The following is a 20,262-nucleotide window of genomic DNA, read 5'->3' as shown; positions in this document are numbered from 1 at the left end:
GTTCTTTCTCGGTTTCCTGTCCTATAGACCAACCAGCGGCAGTGGTCTGGGAGGAAGCAGCGTGACTGCAATACTATTCAGACTTCCCGACACAAAAAAGTAGTTTTGCCCTTCAACATAACTTGGTACATTATATAGTAGAAGATTCAATACACATCCTATTAAACGGGATCTATGAATTAAGCTGGGTAAGCACTGAGTTTCAGTACAAGTGACCGAAAACCGTAAAACAATTGCATTAAAACGAATAGTTGAAATTATCAGTTTTCTACTTCCTTTTTCATCTTCCTCGTTTTTTCATAACTTGCTGGTGAATCTGTCTGTACAATTAGGCCATATGATTTATGATGATGATGATGAATTCACCAATCTTTTTATTGTCCATATACGTGAAAAAAATAATATTTATTGGTTCCTGTTTCTATAAACATGATAAATATTGATGACAGCTATCTATACTGTGATTGTGATTTCTCCAAAGGACCTATGAAAGAGAATTATTGTTTATTCATCAAAATTCGATCACCAGGTCTGAAAATAAAATCATTTACATGTTGTTTCTTGTCGAATTCGAGACAAGGAAATCATCTGAATTGATATTTCGCAGGGGAATGACCATGTGAGAAACTTACCTTGTACCGTTAATGCCTGGTGCCTGTATGAATTCGCTAATCTTATTAGGAAACGGACTTGATTTCAATCAAGCACATTTTATATCAGAGGAATATTTTGCATGTCAGTGTAATTGATTCTCACATTTTGTAATATGGTACATGTATTTTCTTAAAGCAATCACGGAACTCGAATAGTCAGTACTGCAACCAGGTAACTCAACTCAAAACATTGACTTTTTAGCTAATTCTGCCTGCTACGATAATACAATAACTGACGAGATACCTGGAATATATTGCACTCCATTCGAATTCAGAAGACAATCGTGTTCTGCTTTCTTCTTGACCTCCGTAATTCATATCTACACCTATTTGTAAACCTATATTGCGAGTGTATCTCAAGACAGAATGTTTCGCAAAGCTAATGTAAGCAGGTGGCGTATTGAGGTAAGAATGTAAATCTCATCACCGTGCCTACTTGACCGAGTTAAAAAAAAAATCAAACAAAGAGTCAGTTGAATCCACAGTTTAGCAATACAATCATCTCCTGCATCAACACTAGGTAGTATTACCGTAAACAAACTTGACTTCCCAGCCCAGTTATTTCGTACATCGTGATAACAATAGTACAAGGACAGACGATGTTTGACATCGGAGATTAGTGCACTTAACACTAAGTACAGGTTGTAGGGCCTATACCTCTATCATTTTTTTACCTTGCATTATTTCTTGTACCTTAATCTCCTACGAGATGATGACCCTATATGACGTATGATATTGAGGAATGGGACCACAGGCAGCACGCTCGCCATTGCACTATACATACTTATACTGATGCTTTGATTGCGTCTTGATGCTTTCATTGCGTCATGATGCCTTCATTCCATCATGAATGCATTTGGAATTGAAAGCAGCGTTACAGTTTATCTCATGCACAACATCACATTGCTGCAATTCAAATCAGGGACGCAATCTAATACCGTCAAGTTGGTCGACTAATTTTTTCCAGATCTGCTCTACAGAGAGAGAGAGAGAGATAGAGTTTGTTTGGTGTCTACAGACAACACCAAAGTCGCCACTTTAAAAGAAGGCGGTCAATATGGTAATACCCTTGACAATCATGTCGGCACGTATGGGTTAATCATTAACGAAATCGTCATGGCTAATTGACTTTATAGGGTCATTAGCACGCCAGGTTTGTTTTGGATGAGTACTTAACTCAATCAAAACAAGCCGGGTCATTTACCTGTAGCTGAGGACTGACTTGATTTTAGATGACATTACGAATCGTGCGAACTTCACATTTTGAACATTTGATAAAAACCAAGCTGAAACCAGAAATTATGTTTTAATAAGTCCCTTGCGTTTATGTTTCTCACTGCAATGTGACTTTGACTTTCAAAACCAACTATATATACCAATACTGCCATGAATGAGACGCGAGCGGAGCACACTCAACGTACAACGCCGAAGACTCCTATGGGCCATCGTGTTACATTTTATTGATCAGGTTGAAGATGTGTTTGTTTACCTGTAACTTCAGGTAATTTACACCAGTCACCTTTCTGCAAAGTGCGAAGTCATGGATCTTTTATCCGAAATTTCCTGGCAAAACTAGATTTTTATTAGTCTAGTGTACAGACGATCATCTTGGTGACTGAGTTATTCAAACCGTTAATAGGTAGGTGCTTAAATAATCAAGGGCTAGTAAATTACGAAGAACAAGAGATAGGGGTTGTGTCTGATCAACGAACAGGCGTGCTATGAAAAGCTACAGCTTTAGTTACATGTATATGAGAATCAGAGGAAAACAAAAATACGAGGACGTGAACATGAAACAAGACTAGTATGTTCAAGACCTTGTACCGGTGGTTTAGATACATTCATACGTTATCGAAGCTAACTATTCATGGTTATAAAAGCTTTTCTGTAATTGTTGTTTCTAATAACTTGACATAAAAAAAAGATATCTACGTCAACGGCATAATGGGCATTACCCCACAAAAGATACGAAGCCTTTTAACAACAGGTAATAAAGAAAACAGCAGTAACCATTCTAGCCATCGTAATTCAAATCCCGCCCTCCGTAGAGAGAGAGGAGTGATGAGGCCTATGAATATTCATAATTTTATAACGGTGACATTTAAAATACTTTTACCGCGGATTCTCTCATGCCCATATACGGTAAGGCCGCGGAGAGAAGGCAAAGAACAGCTGCCTGAGGAAAGGTTCACGGTCGCGGAGCTGGCCAGACGCTTCCATCCTTAATACTTTTTAAATATGTTTAATAAGTCTAGTTTCGGATTGTGCCGAGAAATGAATCTGGATAAAAAGAAAAAGATACAACAGCTACCCATCCACACAAACAAAACGAAAACAATACATCGTTTCAAACACTTCACACTCTTCACTTGTACAGTACAAATTCACTGAATTTTCACTCTACAAAACTGAGTAACCAATCTGTAATTTTCTTTGAAGTAACGTAATTCATATACTCAATATTTTTGGCCATTTGTCAGTGAGAGCGTACTGCATGGGCTTGCCTGTAGTACCAACCGCTGGGAGAATGCGTGGCTCTCTTGCACACTATAACATAATAATAGCTGCACGCTATACAGACGTGTTTTCGGTCGAATCATGGAGCTATACAGGTATAGCTCCACGGTCAAACTTTATGCATATTAAATCTTTCTTCCAAACTTTGTTTCCGACAATCAAGAAAGCTTGTCAGAGCCTTGCACCGAAGTAGCAACAACTATAGTGTTCATGAAACTGGATTGCAAGTATTTTGACATGACTGTATGAAGTTGAAAAGGTTAATCTAATAGTTTGTTACTATACGTTCTCATCTAATTTCATCCCTTCTACATGTAGATTAATAAGATAAATTAATGTGCACGCCTCCTGAAATATACAGATATTATTTCTGATTGTTCATCAAGATTTTTAAGTTTCGTGTTCGATTTGCAAGATCATCTAGAATTGAGAGTCTGGGATAGTTCTTAATAGATAGCAAGCAACGCCGAAAAGGAAAGCATAATATGTAATATCTGTATGTCTCGATCCTAAAGGAACAGAATAGATAGACTTTATGATTATTATAAACAATAACGTTTAACAACGAATCAGATGCAGGATATATAACAAATCTTATGAAGCAGTTGACATAAATACAGCGTTAAAACCTGGGAAATTTGGTTCAAACTTGTCCCAAGATGTCTTGCAATGATTTTGTAGAGCATGCGCAGCTTTACAAACTTGCAAAGATTACTGAAACCTCAAATGACAATTTTTTTTTTCGAAAAGGAGGAAGCTTTTTTCCATCAAATTATTCTAGAGTTGTAATGACCAGTAGCAAGTTTTTAAGGGGTTCACGATTTCCATGGCTGTCAAAATGTGTTACCAACATTCATTACGCCGTGACTGCTGCGTTATCTTATGGAACTTCACCGGTGCACCTGTACCTACCCCCATTAACGAGAACATGATGCGTGGAGCAGAGTTCCACTTAAAAAAAAAAAGAAAAAAAAAAAGAATAGCCATCAAGTCAGTCCCGAAGCAGTAGGAACTTCAACTTCAAGAAGAGGGTGTTTACTGGGGACCGAGGAAAGGGGTCAAGGCAATATCCGAGACGGACGTAAGGTGAGGAATGACCTGGATGGAGGCCATACAGTAAAGCAGGAGGTGGAAAGAAGTGCCACTTTCCTGATTATAACTGGGAGGAGAGACATTCAAAAAACCCTAGATCTAACCACGGTTTCATGGTGGTGATGAAGGGGGGGGGGTCTCCTTTCTGCCCCCCCCCCCCCCCCCTCTCGTGCTTGTAGGTCGATGAAAGGTTGCAGAAAGTGTTTACATTTGAGATTAGTGACCTTTCTAAGCATAATTTTGTCGCAACAACTCGTAAGTTGCCTCCGTGCTCTTTCAAAATCCTTGAAAGAAGGAATTCTACTTTCATATCGATTTTTCTCAAATATGACCATGGAGCTGTAGCTCATGATATAACGGTGATATCAGTCAAATTGATGCAGCGCATACAAAGCGATAAAAGATGAAGGGAAATGTAGATTTACTTCTGTGAACTTGGTTATGGCAACTAGCATCCTCTATACTGTGGGAGTTAACTGTCCAAGAATCCGTTCAGATAGTGTCATATCACAATAGAAATTCCGTCTTTTACGATACGCTCGCACTGACTACACTATGCGGAGACTTTTAACGACGCATTCGATAATGCCAATTAAATGCCCAATTTCATACGCTTGTACCAACGGTAAGGTAGTCACCATTCATGCCATTATACAAACATCTGACATTTAGAATGTAACACTATTTCAAGATCAGAAGACACTCTACCACCATCTCCCAGTTTGTCATCGTATTGTATGTTCTTGCTGTACATAACTTGGACGTTTCATAGTCATCATGTTTGGTATCACCTTATAAAAGATTAAACAATTCTTACAAGAGGTAGGGTCCTCAAGAAAGCTCTACTTTGATCGATTATATTTCTGCAATATCAGAATAACAGTCGTCATGGCTGGTATCATGTTTACGGTTGAACAAAAGGTATAGTAAGGAAACTCAACTTTGATCGATTATATTTCTGCAATATTAGATATGTTATCATCTCAAAGCTCGAATAATGCTCATATAAAATGTGAGGACACTCGACTTTAATTGATTAGGCCTATATTCTGTAATATTAGAATAGCAGTCGTCATGTTTGGTATCATCCTATAAAGCATAATCTGTCTTCACTATACTATACCGTACGTTCCAAGCTGGGACCATAATGCACACCGCGTCTCGGTGACGTCAATAGTAGTCATAAACTCGTTCCATAGCGCCATTTTCCATGTATCTCTTTTATTGTAATTTCACCAGGGTACTCATTGCTGATGTTCATTCAGTCAGTAGAGTAGGTCTATGCCTCCAATTTGTGGTTTGTTTGTTTGTTTTTTTTTTTTTTTGGTCTTTATATTTCAAAAGCACTCCATCCCAACTTTTATTTCACAGTCACGGGGGTGCTATTCCCACCAACTCCAAAAAGTCAGGGGAGCTGCACCACCCCCAGAACCCCCGGCTCTCATGGATTTAACACATAATGTATATTTTTCAAAAAGCAACGACTATCACAGGCCATATATGCAAATTAGGTGTGGTGATGACGTCATTATAAAACACAAAACTCTTTGAGCGGCTGGGACCAAAAGTACTGCTCAATTTTCATTGTATTCGTTTTATTTTAATTGTCTATAGTCAACAATGCCGATTCGGGGGGGGGGGGATAGTTTATACTTTCATTTTTCACATGTGTCTATTTTTGCAGTGCACCAAGCGACTTTACCAGGTACGAGTTAACAGAGTGTAAATCGTTTCGACTTGAGAGAGCCAATTCATGTGCAAATGGGAAAGGCGAGTTGTGTTTAACACGGAGAAATTACTTTCACAGACAACCGCAGCGTTTTTGTTGAGGACGTGAAAATCTTATGCATGTCTGAGTTCTTGCAGGATGTCTGTGCACATCATTGTGAGGTTGTGAGAAAAACGACAGCATGATTTTCGCGAGAACGTGTCTTTCCGTCAATGCAGTGTCAGTCTGTTGAAACAACAAAACGTCATCCATTAGAAAGAGCATCAAATCATATATTAGACACAAAATCATTAAAAAAAAAAAGAAAATATTAGGTATCTTAAAAGGTTATCCCACGTAGTTGTGTTCAACGTGATTTGTTTCACAGAGTCCATGATGTCAATAAATAAACTGAAAGTATGAAGAAAGAGAAAGAAAATACCGGATTAAATATTATCCTGAATTGTTTTCGTCATCAAGCTGTGTTGGAAAGAATTTGTTCTTGGAACTCTTTCGGCTTTCTTCTGTCCCTATTACCTCGATTTATATATTTAAAAAAAAAGATAAATCACGGAAAATCATTAATTAAACGTGTAAAATCTTCTCCCTCTCTCTCTCCCTCTCTGTCCCCCCCCCCCCCCCATGATCATCTTGATCACTCCCTCTGATTTTTCTCCTTTTTTCCTTTTATTTGTCAGTGTTATTTAATGTTATCGTGCACTTTTGCACTGCATATTTTGTAAAAAGATGATGAAGAGGTCATTAAAACTTATAAGTGCCAACGATCCATCACCATGCAATTCTTTCTGATAAATTTGTCTGTTGTTCGTTGTGATTATTGGAATGATCTAATACTGTCAACCATACTCTTATCATCCTTTTATCTCCACTCTTCCGCGAGCATCGAAACTTTCTAATCCATTGTCAGTTTCCTCCTTAAAAACGTGTAGCTATAAGTGAGTTGTTCTCAACTACAATAGGGCAGCACGGCATTGCAGCTATTATACGGATTCAAACAGTAAATATAACATGAAAAGAAAGTGCAGACCACTGTTTGGTAGTTAAGAGAGCTTTCATTATGTCTGTCTGAAGCCAAAGGAGTATAATATTTCAGCAATTTGAACATCATGAATGACTGGTTAAAATCCACACGGAATATTCCCAAAAATATTATTTCCGTGTTTAGGAGACAAACAAAATGCACACTTCAGACAAAGCAGAGCAAGTCTATTACATTTTGTAATATCCCATGATTTTCGTCAAAGCTGCTGTGATTGTATCAGTAAATACTAGATGTGGGATTGCTTGGGTTGCCATTAACCCTACAAGCATAGGCGCCGGAAGTGGGGGGGCAGGGGGGGGCGGCCGCCCCCCCCCCCAATCCAAAAAGTGGGGGGGCAAAACGCATTTTTGCCCCCCCCCCCAAAAAAAGCCCCCCCCCCCCAAAAAAAAAAAAGAAGAAAAATAAATAAATAAATAAATAAACAAATAAATAAAAATAGATAAAATAAGATAGATATGATGTGTATAAATGAATAAACGCGAAAAAACATAGCTACAAACGGCAGTTTTTGGACTGTGAAATGTCAAAATTTCCAAGCTCGCTCGCTCCGCTCGCTCGCATTCAATCGCTATGCCATTCTCCTAATGTTGTTGCCAGTAATTGCCAACAGTTGCGCCTGGGCCGCCCCCCCCCCCCCCCTTCATTTCCAAAGCTAAAAAATATATATATAGCTACAAGCGGCAGTTTGGGGACTGTAAAATGTCAAAATTAATCGTCAAATTTATTCGTTATGCCATTTTCCTAACGTTGCAGCAAGTAATTGCCAGCAGTTGAGCCCGGTGCGCCTCCCCCTTAATTTCCAAAGCGAAAAACATAGCTACAACGGCAGTTTTTGGACCGTAGAATGTCAAAATTTTCAAGCTCGCTCGCTTCGCTTGCTCGCATTGAATCATTATGCCATTCTCCTAATGTTGCAGCCAGTAATTGCCAGCAGTTGCACCCGATGCGCCCCCATTAATTTCCAAAGCGAAAGATATAGCTACAAACGCCAGTTTCGGGACTGTAGAATGTCAAAATTTTCAAGCTCGCTCGCTTCGCTCGCTCGCATTGAATGGTTATGCCATTCTCCTAATGTTGCTGCCACTAATTGCCATCAGTTGCACCCGATGCGCCCCCATTAATTTTCCAAGCGAAAGATATAGCTACAAACGCCAGTTTGGGGACTGTAAAATGTCAAAATTTTCAAGCTCTCTCGCTCCGCTCGCTCGCATTTCATTGTTATGCAATTCTCCTGATGTTGCTGACAGTATATAATTTGTCGTTTCACACCGTCATTCCATAATCCATGTAAGGAAAACTTACAATGTTGCTCAATGACTGCGTTGTTGAATGTATCACATTCCGTAATGTATTGTAGTCCCATTATTGCGCACGCACACACGCACATGCGTACACACCGTCAAAATTACTTTTCCACAAGGTGCCCACCCCCAATGTTTCGACCCACCGTACGCCACTTTACATTTTATATATATATATATATATATATATATATATATATATATATATGTACACACACAGACACACACAGACACATATATATGTATATATATATATATATATATATATATATATATATATAGATGTGTGTGTGTGTGTTTGTGTGTGTATGTGTATATTGTGTAACATATGGTCTATCGTGAGCCCCCTCCAATATTTGCCCCCAATCCAAAACTGCTTCCGGCGCGCCTGCCTACAAGGTCATGACAAGCTTTATTAATTAAAACTGTAATTCAATTGCAATGATTTATGAAGGGTGACAAATCCATCGTATAATATGCTGGTAATGACGGCCTTTCTTTAACCCTCAATAGAGATCGCTGCGTGATAAACGGACACATCTCTGTTACTCTGAAGCCAGAAATATTTTTAACAGTTAAGTTTTGCTTCGTATCACCCACTGAATAATGTGTGTATGTGTGTGAAGCAAAGGGGTGGGTTTTTAAGTATCATTTTTTTTCTTTTTCTTTTTCTTTCTTTTTTTGCCTAACTTGTTCAAGCATGAATGATCGTACACATTACTCAATTAGCACATTAAATTAAATGGGTTTACAAAAAATATGTATCATGCGGTTTTAAACATTAATTATGAATTGTATTTGAATTTGAATTTGTGTCAATGTAGAATTTTCAAAACTATTATTTCCTATGTGATTGTTATGATAATGTATTTTGATTATTGTTCATATTCAACACATTTGTAAACTGATATTTTCTGTTCTGTACTGCTGATCAGTCTTATGCTCCAATAAATAAACACATGAATTAATCAATTCATTAATAATGAACAAATAAATAGATATAACGTCGATTGAAAAAAAAAAAAGTCTACCATCTTGACTGCTTATTATCGTCTGCAACTAAATATCGCTTATTAAGTCTCCGGTCCATTCGCCTGCATACTGACTTGATTAGACTTGAAGACTTGAAGATGTCTTTTCGAGTGCTGTCTATATCTTTCTCTTTACTCATCCTCTCCTTCCTGACCTGTCTATCTAGAGAGTGGAGTATATACTGGTAATGTACAATTTGCTCGTAAGTGGGTTGATTACTCACAAAGTGTGGGCTTAACTCAATTTTTCAGCGCCTCTACAACAACTCGTATTATCTCACGTAGCACATAAGGGTTAAACAAGTCTCAAAAAAAGGAAAAAAATCCCCCAAACAAGTTTGAAAGTCATTTGAGATATATCAGGAAACAGGCACAGTGGTGGGACTCGAGTGATATCAAACACATTACTTATCACCTAACCCGATTATGTCTCATTCGATTGCAGACAGCGCAAGGTATGGGAAATTCACCGCTGACACAAACAGGAGTACTGCACATAATATTACACGTATTAACGATTATAGGGCCTGTATTCCATTCCTCATCCAACAGAGGAAAGTGGAATGAATTTCATCAGCAGATAAACAGACTGAGACAGGATTTCACTTATTCATCCCCCCCCCCCGCCTCACAAGTATATACATTCAAATAATAAACTCTATATAATCAATGCAAGATATAGGCGAAATGTTTGGTGAAAACAACAGAAACAAATTAATTGTTTTAATGGAAACGATACCTGCGAAAAAAATAGTGCAGTAATTAAATTTCCTTAGTTTCTACATCTTAAAATAAAAAAGGTCCCTGTGGCATCTAAAGCAAATAATTATTATATTATTTGTCTCTCTCCCTCCCTCGAACTTTCACCCTCTCTTTCTCGTATATTTCAACCGTTTTATGTCCATGAGAGACCTGTGTGGGGACACTGAACGCCTCAGCAAGAGACTTATTTTATACGGCCTGATAGGTAATAATCACGAAATCTCACATTCTGAATGTTTTAATGAGGATACCCTTTCGTACGTACTATATTTCAACTTTCAACTTTCAACTTTATTTTCACCTCCATCAAAATGAACAAAGAAATTTATGTACATTGCATATACACGGGATATTTTTGATACAGAACAAAATTTGAAAAGGTACATAAGAAAATTATGAAAATGAAAAGTAGATGTGATTACATCTTTATTAAATACATAAAGCGTATAATACAAGTCAACTAAGGATGAGGATGGAAGTGGAGGGTCCCACTAAGAAGCAAAGCTTGTACGATATGGGACCCTCAGAAAAATACACAAAACATCAATATAAAACACAATAAACGAACCGATGTCAACTGACATCAAAATGATTGGGAAGAGGAAAAAGAGAGAAAAGGAAAGGAAAAAAAGAGGAAAAAAGGAGAGGAAAAAAAAAGGGAGAAAAAAGAGGGAACTACAGCATGTGCCATCGTGGACGCAAGCAATCTGGATTTCATAATGTAAAATAAGTGATAAAATACAAGCTGGATTGAATGTAATGCAAAACATTTTTTTTATACGTAGTTATGTTGGTAAGAATGCAGGAGAAAAAAAAACCCACATCGTTATATTTAGAACACAGACAGGGACATAGTTTAATAGGAGGACTTATGTAAAAAAGAATGATGACTTGACTGAGATGATAAAGGGAAACTAACTCTGTTGGATGTTGTAAAGTTTCAATAAAAATGATTTTAATTTATTCTTAAAGGAATTCAGAGATTGAGCTGTAGTAATGTTACTGGGAAGTGAATTCCAGTACAAATTCGGGGTATCTCGTCGGCCACTTCTCCGTGGACTGACGTAGCCATGTCTGAGTTCATCCAATCGAAAATCACTGCACGTTTCTCTCGGTGGTTCGGAATGATTCTTCTATATGGGTAATGAATTATGTATCAAACGAAATAATGTGCCTGTGCGGAACCATGTAATTAACTCATGTGCGATGGGAACTCGGGCATATGGGGTTTGTGATGAGTTAATGGGGGTGGGGTGGCTGTTGGAGGGAAGAATGAGTCATAATGCAGCAAGGACGCAGCAAGGAATTCAAGAGGACTACAGCTGGTCGGATGATGGCAAGACGTTCATGACGATGATGGGATGGATGTAGCTCCATGGATGTCCCTTCCTTTCACGGAGAGTTCCTTCTCTCTCTCTCTTCACACGCTGACCAAGCACAAGTGGTCAGCCCATGGCAGAACAGAGATGAGGACGATACCGGGGGCACGGTTCGACCTACTTCACATCTCAATCTGTCACAAGCGATCAGTGCAGCTTGTCTCTGTATTCAAGGACCTTTGACATAATATTATGTCGACTATCAGGACTGCAGTATCGTCGCCAGGTCTTCATGAACACAGATTCGGAAACGAGCCAAACGTGAAATACAGGTGTATATTCTCACCATCTGTCTCGCTGGATTATGGTTTGAAAGATGAGGGGCTTATCTTTTTATTGTTATGATAGAGTTTTATGAATAATTCTACGCTCACCTTGACTAAACACAAATGCGATTAATATCCGATATTGCGGCAATCCCAAATAGCGATTCAAAAGCTCGATATGAAATTCATATACTTGCCTCAGAGCAGAGGAGAGCGAGGAGATACAGCCGTACGATGGGAACGGAGAGCCACGCCCGACGGCTCGCTGCAGGGGTCGGTGAAGCCATGCTGCGTGAAGTAGATACCGCTGAGCCAGTAACTACAGAACAACTTCTTGTCGGAATTTGATAATTTACAGTTCATAGGCAAGAAAAGCTGAACTTGAGTGTCTACACGGGTCGAGGTGTTGAGATTCTCTACGGCAAGGTCATGTAATGGCAACTTCTGTTTTCATAAAATATTTAAGTGGTTAGATGGTAATTATGCGCTTGCGCTCTACAGTAAACTTGCTAAAATATTCTGCATACATCAGCTTCGTCGAAGCACAGTGCAGTCACCCAAGTGCTCGTGATGAATCGTGGCACACAGTCAGGGAAAGGAAGAAGTCTACGATGCACAAGAACAACAATTATTTTTCCTCTGGGCTAATATCGAGCCATATCCACACGACAGCATCAGTGGTCCATCCCGCCCACGTTCTCACCGGCGTCCGTACTACAAGCCCGCCACTTGCCGGTCTGACCCAGCACGTTGTACTCCTGGCGTGTGTTTTTGTCATGTGACCAAATATTATGATTCCCACTTCAAAGAGATTACACTCACGCCTTTTCAGCGTACGCGGCTTTCTACTCCGTACCAGAGTCCTCCTAATTACGTAAGACAATGAAAACATAACACAAAGAAGTACTGTAGCAGATACGAAGAAGAAGCGCCCACACACTTATTTCTGAGAAGAGATACATGTATTTCGCTTTATCAATCGCTTTATGTTTATCCGCGGTTACGAATAAAAAGATGCCGAATCCTGCGGGCTATCGTCTGGACAATCGGTGCGGATACTTTCTGAACGAGATTCTACTCTTGTCCAATGGCAAGTAGCGCTGCAAACTCCGCCCATAGTCCGAGGTATTTGCTTTTCATTACGCAGGCCACAAGTGGGGCTCATTTGCCCCCCCCCCCCCCTCCCCCGCAAGCATTGTAAAGAACGTTTCCGCGAAAGGGAGGACGCACACAGATAAAATGTACATGCTGTGGACTGCGTGTGAAGTTCTAGCGTATCCATTGCTTATACAATACAGAAGTGCTTGAAGTGGGCAACCCTAAAAACAATTCGAACATTATAGTAGCAAAAATCACGACAAACTAAAACACACGCACGGAAGTAATCAGATAAAAACAAATCGAACATTACAAACACATCATTGCACATTGGTAGTACGCCGAATCATGCTAATCTATTATACATAAAACAAAAAATACTAAAATACTAAAATATACTCCACCAAATCACCAAATGTTGAGTAAATTGAAGTCTGTATATTTTTCATTAATTTGTCAAACATTTTTGTACTCTGCAACCTATACAGTAAAATATTCAGAGACCAAATCCCCCAAAACACACACACACACACACACACACACACACACACACCAAACCCCCCCCCCCAAAAAAAAAAAAAAAAAAAACGCAATGCAGATAGATCAGTTGAGTACACAATCCACAAGAACATGAAGAATTTTACGATTTAGATAATTACAAATGCGTCGACTTCTCTAGGTAGAAGGAAACTCGACGAAATATGGTAATGTAACAAAAGCAGAACGACACAAAGAAAACGAACGATTAATTTTGCAATGGAAAAATACTGACATCTAAGACATCGTAGAATCACATCATAGAGTTCGACGAGGATTGAATATGGAGAACAATGATAATTCGTTATGTCAAATGAATGTGCATACTTTTTACAATGCGTATGATGCGTCCAAACTCTTCCAAACATTTAATTTACTTTGGGCCATCGGACGAATGTTTATGTTGGCGTCTGTTCAATGTTTATCAACTTTCTGTCCTCATTCTAATTCACAAAAGTTATATGTCTCCCCGAAAATTGTACAACCGGAAATAACACAAAGGAAAGTTCTGAAACCACCGGAACGCCCCTTTCCTCATTGGTTTCCGGATGTATACAAGTTTATACGCCTATGTAGCGGCGTAAAGAAGTCAGGTCTACAGCGTAACAAAACAATGTAAATTAAAGGCCTCACTCTTCATTCATACCTGTAACTGTTCGTCAATGTCATATATAGAAATATACTACAAATAAAGCCTGTTCAAGTTGGGGGGATTAATTGTTTTGGGCATGAATTGTCAGATTGCCCTGTGATGTTTCCGCGACTACTGACGCCTATTCAAACGACTAGTCAATGTATAGTACTGTGGGTAAAGTTCTGGGTTCCATAGGACAATTACCCCATGTATACTTTTCCCTGACCCTAACCCTATAATCCTAACCTTGAACCTAATCCTAATCCTACCACAAACTCTAACACCAGACCTAATCCTACTGTTAATCATTACTTTTAACCATATCACTGACACGACTAACCAGTATTTAGCCGGGGGTTGTGTGTGTGTGTGTGTGTGTGGGGGGGGGGGGGGGGGGCTTGTCCTGATACACTGCAAAAAGTCCGGTGTTTAATATAAAACACCGAGCTGGTGTTAAATTTTTCGGTGCTCATTCATGGTGTTAGATTAACACGTTCGGGTGTCAATTCAACATAAACATATAAAATCTTTTTTTGAATAGTTTCTTAGTTGCTGCTCTATATCTTCTTGTTGATTTTGAACTTCAACAAGACGATCAAGAATTTTCAGATAAAGTACTTGATTTAAAAAAATAAAGAGGTGTGAACACATTTACACCACAGTAACACCAGTTGGTGTGGTCTCTTATTGAAGCTGGACGGGTGTTATACATTAACGGGTATCGACATTAACCCCAGCAATATCAAATCAACATCATGCGGTGACATTGTGGTCCAATTTGATCGGTGTTAGATTTAACACCCATGGTGTTTAATCTAACACCGATGTTTTTGCAGTGTACGAGCTCTGGACTTTCAAACGAAGGTCTTGCCGAGTTCAAATCCCGAGCAAATCCATTTCACCAATTATTATATCCCTCTTGACCCGAAGATGCTGGGGTAAAATGAGCATAAAAGCAAGGCTCTGGGAGATCAGTGTTACTAGCATCACTGAAGAGGCTACCTTTGGCTTAAAAAAAAAAAGCAAGAAGAAGAAGAAGACAATGTCATTAACATTATTGCGATTGTCGTTATTATCAATATTACAGAATCATCATCATCACTATCATTATCACCCTTGGGTATTATCATTACCTATTATCCGTATCATTTTTTTTCCCATTTCCCTGTTCCTTTTTATGTATACTTGTTGTGGTTGTGGTTGTTTTGTTTTGTTTCCTTTTTCTTTTTATCTCTTCGGCTGTTTAGCTTACCCATTGATTATTTAAAATCTATTCTAGTTTGGCGTTTTCCATAAATGAGTGCCGAGGAGCGTTTGTGCTGTGGACAATCTCCTGGATGAAGTTATGATCTAAGTGTCATTATTGTCATCATAACAAATTCGAATGATTCAAAACAATAGATTGTTGACGACAACATTGTAAGACAAAAGTACCTACCATTGGACACTATAAAGGAGGCGTCACAGCCCTGGAATTATATCTTTTCATGTGCCCCCCCCCCCCAAAAAAAAAAAGAAGAAGAAGAAGAAGAAGAAGAAGAAGAAGAATTCCCCCCTAACAAACTAAGTATACCTTTACCCTTGCTGACCACCGGTAACACTTGCATAAGTAGACGAGCATTCATTATGTGTACAGTATACCACTATCATGGAAGAAAGACATACGACACTTTGTAGCTTTTCACAATTATCGTCACAGGCGCTGGTGGTTAGACTGACTTAGATCAGGGGCCCGTTGCATAAAAGTTACAATTATGGTAACTTTGCCATCCAATGGTAATTTCCATGGAATTCTTGATTTTGATTGGCTGTCGAGTATTGTTGCCATGGTAGTTACCATTGGATGGCAAGGTTACCATAATAGTAACTTTTATGCAACGGACCCCTGATATATATGAATAATATATGTTCTATGTTCTTACATATATCTATATCTATCTATATATATATATATATATATATATATGTATATATATGTATATATATATATATGCATGTATATATATATATATATATATATATATATATATATATGTATATATATGTATATATATATGTATATATATATATATATATATATATATATATATAGATAGATAGATAGATAAATAGATATACATATACATACATACATACATACATACATACATACATACATACATACATACATGAATAATCCTACTCATCCCCACTGTGCCTGAAATTCCATCTATATTAATTTCTGGGCTACTAAAGAGAAGTGAAATGTCAATCAATATCCTCTGCAGAATAATTTAATGATTGGTTAGATTTAGCAATTGTCAAATCAGTGCTAGTAAATGGTAAATTTCACAGATCTGAAGTAAAGTGAAATTCCTCGGGACTTTAATGAAGTAGCTGCTTCAACTGCAATCATTGCTTCCTATGGAACTGCGAAAACACTTTGTTTTTGTTTTTTTCTGAGAACGGAGATTATGCTGGTATGCCAGGAATGTACAATATTATGAAAGAATTGGAACACAAGTTCATTATTCTCATATAACAACATCATTATGCAGTGGCGGATCCAGAGAGGAGCACACTGGGTGCCCCCCCCCTTTAATTTCTGTCAAAACAAAGTAAATAACAAGAAAAAAGGGGAGGGGTGCGTGTGCCTCCCCCCCCCCCCCCCCTTTAATTTTAAAGGCACCTCTTTATGGAATTCCTGGATCCGCCCCTGTTATGGGACACTGGGTCATTCTGCCTACTATCTGTAAGTCTCAAAATTTGTTGCTACTTATCGAGACTAGAGGCAATTTGCAAAAGGCATCAATGTTACGGGTGCAAACATATTGAAAACTTACATGTAAGAAAAGTGGAAACACATGACTAATACAAATGACTGACAAATTGCCCTACATCAATGTACATAAGCACTGAATTGATCAGTGTTTTAGTAGTGGCTATGATAAAAATCATGGGCATACATACTCGAGCTTGGAGATGACGGCTGTCGTCAGGAGGTCGTAGGTTCGAATCCTGTTCGAGTATGTACGCCCCATGATTTTTATCATGGCTACTACTAAAACACTGATCAAATCAGTGCTTATTTACGTCGATGTAAGGCAATTTGTCAATCAGTTGCAATAAAAATATCTCAAGGGAAGAATTTCACAAATTTGAACATGACTTCCAATAATACGTTTTCATTAAAAGTCAGTCTACAATGACCCTTGTTTTCACAATTTTTAATATTCATATTTCAGTTCACAAAGGCATACATTGTACGAAAAAACAAAACAAAAATAAAACAAAGAAGTATGCCTAAAAGAAGCAAAGTATAATGAAGGAATATCTTAAAAGGGGGGGGGGGGGGTGAATAGCCTAAGAGGAGGTCTCAAGCAGGGACAACAATGCCTCCCGCCCCTTCCACTGCCCATATAATGGAAGTTCTATTACTTGAACTTGAACAAAATAATTCATCTTTTCAGCCAGTGATTGCAATTGCAACTTTTTTGAGCTCTTGGAGCATTTTTCACGACTAATCTATGTGTTTCACATGATTATTCTTGTATAGCTTCATATTATAAATGTATGCCATATTATGTCCCACTTTTGATTTACACTGTATAGCACATTTATGTTCTGGCTCAACATTCAGTGTCAACAATAGAACTCCTTTCAAAATGTAAATTGACATATAACATTGAAGTCAATAAAGTCATCATTGTATGACAGATATACTACAATATGAAAATATATTCTCATTAATATAAAATTAATTTCATAGATATTATCAGTGATACAAAAGTAGACAGTGGGCCAACAGTGTATCAAGTATACATGTACATGAGTGTTGACATGCAAGAATATCTACCATGTTGAGTTGTGGCCATGTGGTAAAATGTTATATCAAGAGTACTGTTATTTTGTTGCCGCAACAAATTATAGGAGTAATATTTAGTGTACATTAGTGTCTCTGTGGAATAGCTGGTACAACTTGCTCATTACCATAACATATTAATTATTCGAGATACATGTCTTCTCTATCAAAAGAATGGGTAAAAAAAAAAAAAGGGAGAGATATATTGAGATTACAATGATTTGAGGTACATGGAAGTATAGCAGATTACCATAACAAGTTTCAACTAAGACCATGATTCACACAATCACACAAATGTCATGAAAACATGACAAGGCACTCATGATTGCCTTTCTTTTACATTTATAATAAAATAATCACTTAAAATAAGTGGTGGCACACTACTGAAAAAACTTTCCACTGATTAAGGTAATTTGTCACTAGAGTCAAGTGGGAGGATTTATGTAATCTCTCCACATGAAGAATGACAAACTACAGTGACTCAAACCAAGAGCAAATAAAAGTTGATTACAATGCTCTCTGAGACAGATGCCCACAGAGTTAACTTTTCCTATGACTGTGCTTAGTTTCAATTCATTGCTACCTCTCGCTCTGTTTTAACATAGAAATAGAGATTTATGGGCGTCTTTCAAAGAGATGGCAAGGGTGAATGTTCATCTTTCATGTATTTCTTGTTTAGTCTTCAAATTGGAGCCTTAAATTGAATGTATTCCTGAAGATATTCTATCTTCTGATAGCACATTGAGACAAATGGCAACTTATCAATAAACACTTTGAGCAAAATTATACAATTAACCTACTGAAACAGTCTGACTCAAAACATTTTCAAGGTTGATGAGTCGACTATTATGGCAGTAAAAACTCTCCAAAACGAGTCAACAATACTTTGCTGTTTTGAAAAGACCACATTTGCACAAAATTTTGAAAGACACATTTTCTCCCTGAATCTGCTCAATATACAATAATAAAATGAAGAATATTACACCATTCTGCCTACTCTGGGGCAACGGAAGTTGATTTCCATATAAATTGTTTAAGAAACATTGTGTTTGATATCCTTCTGGGACATGACAAGGCTTCTACATTAGCAACAACTTGGTCACATGACCACAGAAGTCTATTTCAATATCTGATTTAATGCTATGTCAGATTTTAAATGGATCACAATTTCCATTATAAATCATATGTGTAGATTTTATATGTCTTTATATCTGTCCAATGTTGTACATATGCTGAGTTTACACAGTGATATCCCCAATTTCAGTTAATGTAATTTTTGTTCTAGGGTACAGTGCACTCCAGTTATAACAAACATGGATATAACAAAATTTCACTTCAACAAAGTAAAAAACTCAGGTCCCAAAATATTATTCACATATCTTTATGTACTTTATGTTTTGGCTAAAAGGAAATTTTGACGTAATGAAAGAAAACTATCAGGACTGAGGTCCCCAAAACGTTATAATGGGAATCGCCTGTATTATATTCACTATCATACCCAGCTTTCATAACATTGGCTGATATAATGCTGTCTTGCCATAGAAAAAGATATAGCCACACTGCTAATTACAACAGGATTCATCTGTAGAATATGATGCATGGACCACATAAACCTTTTGATGTGAAAACAATACACATTTCGCATTGTCAGTTTATGAGGACATTACGAGCAGATCCAGAAAATTAGCAGCGTTACAACTGAACATTTTTGAAATGACATTGCATTCATTTCATTGTCTACCACTGATTGAATTTGAGAATATTCCTACAAAAGAAATTCAAAATCATATAATCTCATAACAAGGAAAAGCAATTTCACATTACTACGTTTAATAACAATCTTCAGATTAAAATTGTACAAGAGTTGAGTAGTGAAGCATACAATATCTATATTCTTTCCAAGCGTCTGAGGTATCACTAGCCTAAGGCAAGAAAAGATAGCACAAGTACCAAGAAATGCATTCATTTTTACTGCATCCTCATAAAACATCTTGCTAAACCACAAAGCAGGCCTACTGGTGGCCAGGAATGAATGGATGCTAAGCTGACCAGAAGTAAGATTTATAATGTCCTCTACCCTCAACCCTCCCCAAATGCCCACAAAATCAAGCAGTATAAGTTTAATATGAATGAAAGACAAAAGGATTCCTCTACCTCAGTCCTATGTATACTGTACTACATATGGAGTTTGGTAGGAGCATCATTTCAGGCCCTCCAAAAAGCTGCTACCTGAGTTCTCTTATGGTGTCAGGTAGCTGCACCACAACGAGTCCTCAGAAATATCACTTCTTGAGTTTTATCCCTGCGGTGCATGGTAGCGGCACCATGACAAACGGTGCAAGATATCATTACCTAAGCATATTCCTTGTGTTGTTTGCTA

General features: G+C 37.8%; 1 protein-coding gene across 1 annotated transcript in view; it reads right to left on the bottom strand.

Annotated features, from left to right (window-relative positions):
- LOC140237424 (uncharacterized) overlaps window positions 1-12,074 on the bottom strand; it is a 35,356-nt gene extending 23,282 nt beyond the window's left edge. Inside the window, exon 1 of the mRNA XM_072317346.1 lies at window positions 11,970-12,074. Within this exon, the coding sequence (XP_072173447.1) occupies window positions 11,970-12,059 (90 nt within the window). The 5' untranslated portion in view covers window positions 12,060-12,074. The remainder of the gene's footprint in view (window positions 1-11,969) is intronic.
- Between the last annotated feature and the right edge of the window lie 8,188 nt (window positions 12,075-20,262).

This window comes from Diadema setosum, chromosome 14 (assembly GCF_964275005.1).
Source record: "Diadema setosum chromosome 14, eeDiaSeto1, whole genome shotgun sequence".
Classification (NCBI taxonomy): domain Eukaryota; kingdom Metazoa; phylum Echinodermata; class Echinoidea; order Diadematoida; family Diadematidae; genus Diadema; species Diadema setosum.
This window is presented reverse-complemented; position numbering and strand designations above follow the sequence as displayed.